At 37.9% G+C, this 5,174-nt stretch overlaps 1 protein-coding gene across 1 annotated transcript in view; it reads right to left on the bottom strand.

The window, feature by feature from the left end:
* Positions 1–4,036, bottom strand: part of HOXC10 (homeobox C10) — a 4,405-nt gene extending 369 nt beyond the window's left edge. Inside the window, exons 1-2 of the mRNA XM_048831785.1 lie at positions 3,226–4,036; positions 1–471 (exon numbers count right to left, since the gene is read on the bottom strand). The exon at positions 1–471 is cut by the window's left edge and continues 369 nt beyond it. Coding sequence (XP_048687742.1) covers positions 194–471; positions 3,226–3,991 — 1,044 coding nt within the window. The 5' untranslated portion in view covers positions 3,992–4,036 and the 3' untranslated portion in view covers positions 1–193. The remainder of the gene's footprint in view (positions 472–3,225) is intronic.
* Positions 4,037–5,174: the final 1,138 nt, after the last annotated feature.

Below are 5,174 nucleotides of genomic sequence, written 5' to 3'. Positions count from 1 at the left end.
TATTTTACATAGAAACATGGATGCAATATATATTCTCATGCTTATACCGATGCATCTTCGCTCTACAAACTGCAAATACCCAAATGACTGAGGTCCTTAATTTTTGCATACGCATTGCATTGATACCCAGAAAAAAAAATGAACAAGGTTTCTTTTTCCCCTTTCCCCTTTCCTTAAATATTATTGAGCACGATCAAGTAAAATTAAAATTGGAAGTCAGTTCGCGAATTCGGTTCTCTCTGTTCATTTTCTTGAGTTTCATCCTGCGGTTCTGAAACCAGATTTTGACTTGTCTGTCTGTCAGGTTAATACTCTTACTAATCTCCAGGCGGCGCTCACGGGTCAAGTACATATTGAATAAGAATTCCTTCTCCAATTCCAGCGTCTGGTGTTTAGTGTAAGGACACCTTTTCTTTCTTCCGCTCTTTGCTGTCAGCCAATTTCCTGTAGTGTTTTCTGCCTTTATATCCTCTGTTAAAAATAACATTATTATATAAGTATCCGTGGAATAGGAAAGAGAATTTACCAGGCTAAAGATTGTTAAAAAGCAGCTTCTTTGGTGGAGAACAATTACTCCCCTATGCACAAATAACAGGGTTGTGCTTATGTCTTCATTTATTTTTATTTTTGAGGTGTTTTAGGTTTAAAGAACTCATTAAATACATATTTAAATGTCCATTTGTTTCCATCGACTATCACCAAATCGCTGAATAAATCCACTTTAACAATATGAACCTATACTTCAGATCCACGTAGCCAAGGCTAAGTTATAGCTCACAGACGAACTATCCCTAGTTCAAGTAACGGATATCATAGTGAAATACAATTTCTTTTCGGCTCTTACACTATTCTAGAGTGCAGGGTTGTCCACACGTCAGACATGTCAACAGAATATAATTTTATTAAATTATTCATGGCCTTTCGTGTACCACATGAAGGCTTTTTAAAAATCTTAAAATCAACAGTGTAACTTTCCTAAGTTCCGTAACTGTTCTGCCATTACTTCCTTCTACACACACACATACGCTTTACTACAAAAGCATCATCTAAGGTGAAATCTGATTATTACCCTCTGAAATATCTGGCTCACTGAAGCACTGTCTTCTGACAGAGGTCAGATGCTTGGAGTCTGTGAAGCTCCAAGTGTATTTTTCGTAAACACAGACTATCTGAAATGGATTTGCCTATATAAAGTGTGTGTATATATTTATCCTTGTAAATATATTTCTTATATATACACACCTCTCTTATACACTTACACACACACTTCATAAAGTCAAATGCATGTGTCTGCAATATCTATATAGCATATAGATAGAGCTAGAGATATAAAATACTTGGGATTTGAATTTGATCATGGGAAAATTCTGACATCAGTAGTCGCCTATATTTATGTCTAACTGTGAAAAAAGAAAATGACATGTCCTATGACTACAATAATCCACTTACTTTTATATTCATGCTAGTTTCAGAAGATTCTGCGATTGGAAATAAGAACTCTACTTGACCATTTATGCCTTAACAATGAGTATATTTGCAATTAAGCCACCTTTAAGTTTGCAGATGCCCTTTCATGCTATTGAGCCTTTGAAATTCTCGCTAAGCCTCTAGCTTTCCAAAATTCTTGAATTGAATTCAAAAATTGCACCTTGGCAATGAATAAAATTCTGATTCAACAGAAAGGAAAACTTAAGCTTTAAAATAATTTTATTTAAAGAAAACCACAAACAAACAAAATCCGCCTCATACTGGTTCTGACGATTAAAAATGCTATTCACAATATATTAATTTCTGAAAAAGCAAAAGTTTGGAAGTCAATTACTTTAAACATACACCCATTTTAGTTAACACCAATATTTCTGGAGAAACCTTTATTTTTCCCCACCCAAATTATAGTTCAAAACCAAAATAATCTTTCTGTTAACTCCCACGAAAATATATCTTGACATGAAAATAGAAAGCGCTTTGTGAAGAGAAGTTTGTAGGGATTTTGATAAACTTGACTTTGTGTTTTGTGTATTTGTAACTCAGCTGTCAGATAAAATAATGTCATTGGATGTGGAATAAAATGAAAAGAATGTTTTGGACTATATATTTTGTTTTGTTGAAAGGCCAATTTAAAAGGTGATTTTGTATGAAGATATCTTTCACAAGAACGACAGTGGGTATGAAATATCTGTATGCTCTTCTGGTACCCATACACAGAGGATGTATGTGAGTATACACACCATACCACATGCACGTATATGTATATGCATATACAAACTACATAGTTACTAAACTGCTTCGTTTCTGCTTGATTTCTAGCATATTACAAATTATTGGACACCGAAGCTATTTTAACCCATGGACCATAGTCAAATAATAAAATCCGTTGCTTAGATCTCCATCCGCTCCCAATAATATTTTGTACTATGCATTTTACGCCAAATTTTCAGAGAATTCCACTCATTCATACATATACCTCTACTTAATGACCCCAAAAATACTTAAAACAGTCTATCTTGAATCTAGGTCTACAGGACAACGGAATATTAAGATAAACAAACATTTCAACCCACATGAAATCTCTACAATGAAAATACAATATGGTAAATGGCAGTCTCTCCTCATAGAAACCCAAACTTAAAACATCTGTTTCACACCCAGAAACAATTTTGCCTTCACAAACAAGATCTCAATTCGCCAGGGAAAAGCTTTTTCAACAAGCAATGGAATGAAACACACTACACAACTCCAACCTGAGCTGGTTGCAAGTGAAAATAAGACTCGATCTGTGTTTTCTTTTTCTTTTTCTTCTCAGACATTTTATACTGAGCAAGTAAAAAGAGTAAAATCTGCCTTACACGACCACATAAAACATTTGACTAGAAAATAACATGAGGTAAATGTCTGGCTGAACTGATCTTTTTGGAACTCATAGCCATTTTAGGCGATTTTTTAAAGCCACCTAATCTTATTAGATATACACCATTCCTAGCAGCTACATACCTAACTAAATACATGCACAAGTCTCCCTTTCAAACAGCGAGAGGATGTGCTTTAACACATTTGACTGCTCCATTTTCGCAGTGATTTTTATTTCGAGAAAGAATTTAAAAACGACTGCAGCCATTCAGACATACGTGCGGCGGAGTGTGCCGTGTAAAGTGCACCTTATGAATATTATTATCGTTATGCTGATCATTTTCTGAAACCAGTTACCGATAGTGGATGATCCCTTACCTTTTGCTTCATTGTCAGAATTGTCTGTGCTGTTGTCAGTGCTTTTATTCAGGTCTTTCTCTGCTTCCGAAGGGGTTATTTTTGGAGCTGGGGCGCTTGTTTCTGTTTTAATTTCGTTGGTGGATGTATTCTGGGTATTATCTGTTTTTGTGTTTTCGGGGAAACTCACTTTAGCCACTGGTGGTGGGGCTTGTTGTTGTTCCAGACGCTCACTCCTTGGGTTCAGACTCGCCCTGGAGTCAAAACTTGCCTCAAACTCATTTGGATTGTTGCAGTTTGGCGTCTTCTCCATAGAGGAATAACCTTGGCCGGCTCGATAGTAGCTAGGAACAGGGACTTCATGATCATTTAGGCAAGAATCAGGCATTTGATTGGGGTAGAGGGCTGTCTCTGTGGCATTTTTCGCCCTTTTATCAGCGTTATACATGCAGCATACATTCTCTTCTTTGACATTGGTTGGGAAAGAGCAGGATGGGAGCTGTCTTGCAACAGGTTGTTCGATTCTGTAAGTATTTTTTGGGTCACACCAAGTGTCTAGCTGAGAAAGGTAAGATGGATAGGTGTTGAGAGACAGGCTGGCGTTATTCACCTCGTCTCTTTTGGAAAGAGACGGGATAATTCCACAGTTTCTCATCATTCCACAGCTGAAATCGCTCCCGGGCTGCATATACATTCCTTGGTTAGAGGAATAATTCTCGCCTCTACAGGTACCGGCCAGCGAGTCCATCAAAAAGGAGTTAGAAGTCACATTGTTGGGACATGACATTGTCAGGGAGGGATTTTAAAGAGGAATACTACAGCCAAGGGCTGACATCTTTTTTTTAGGGAAAAATAGCAGCCCCATAATTATCCACGCATTGGTCCCCCACCACGTGACGGCCAGGCCAATGAGGATTGAAAATGGCCTTGATGATTCAGACGCCGATGACGTCACAAGGGTCAAGTTGTTGCGAGTGGAGAAAACTAGCATAGAGCAACAGCGACATCTATCAGTCTCTGCCGGGTAGGATGCCCGGGACCTTCACTTTGAACAAAGGAGAAAAGCCCCCGCGGTTTGCGGGAGTTTGTTTACCAATGAACCAACGCGTGTCTACAGCAGAGTAGGGGGAAACAAAAAAGGGAAGCGAACGCGTAAATACAAGCAAAGTCAAATCCAAATAAAAAGGTCAGGAAATAACCAACCTTCTTTGCCTTGCCTTTCTTTCCTTCTTTTGGCCGAAATAAATCCAATTTCTAGTAAAAGGCAGAGACCCCCCCCCAAAAAAAACCCTAATTTAACTCCCCCCCTTCCTTTCTCTCTTCTTAGCTAGATTCCCAGTGCTGTGTTCCCCCCCTCCCCTTCTTCTTTCTTCTGTAACAAAACTTGAAATATTTCAGTTGCTGTGGTTTGGGTTTTCATCGAAGGTTGGGGGGATTTTGTTTCTTTTTAACTGTGGGGTGGGTGCAGTTCTTTAAAGGGTGGAATTGTGGGATCGATGCCTCTTTAGACCTCTGCTTTGTTTTTTAAAATGTATTTGGAATCAGTACAAATATGTAAAAAAGTTTAACAGAGATGGTTTCAGTCTTTAATTTAGGTGCTTTTTGACCCCCGCACGTCTAAAATAGACCTGTGTGCATACTTGGAAAGCAGGGTTTTTTTATATACCAACAAAAAGCCGTTTTCTTTTTTATTTCCTTTTTCTTTTCTTCTTCTTCTTCTTCTTCTTCTTCTTCTTCTTCTTCTTCTTTTTGGTATGGATAAAGCGTTGCATCCCCACCCCCGAAACATACCGTTTTTTAAAAATAATCCACTTCCAGTGTTAACTGTCTTAAGTTTCTTTGCTAAAATAGCGTCTGTGATATGCAAAAATCTTGCAAAATACATGTATTCGTGGGACGGAAAAAGGGTAAATTTGATAAATTTGATCGATCTTTAAATAAAAAAAGGACAACCGGGGGATGGTGGGGGT

The sequence above is a fragment of the Caretta caretta genome, chromosome 20, assembly GCF_965140235.1.
Source record: "Caretta caretta isolate rCarCar2 chromosome 20, rCarCar1.hap1, whole genome shotgun sequence".
Classification (NCBI taxonomy): Eukaryota; Metazoa; Chordata; order Testudines; family Cheloniidae; genus Caretta; species Caretta caretta.
This window is presented reverse-complemented; position numbering and strand designations above follow the sequence as displayed.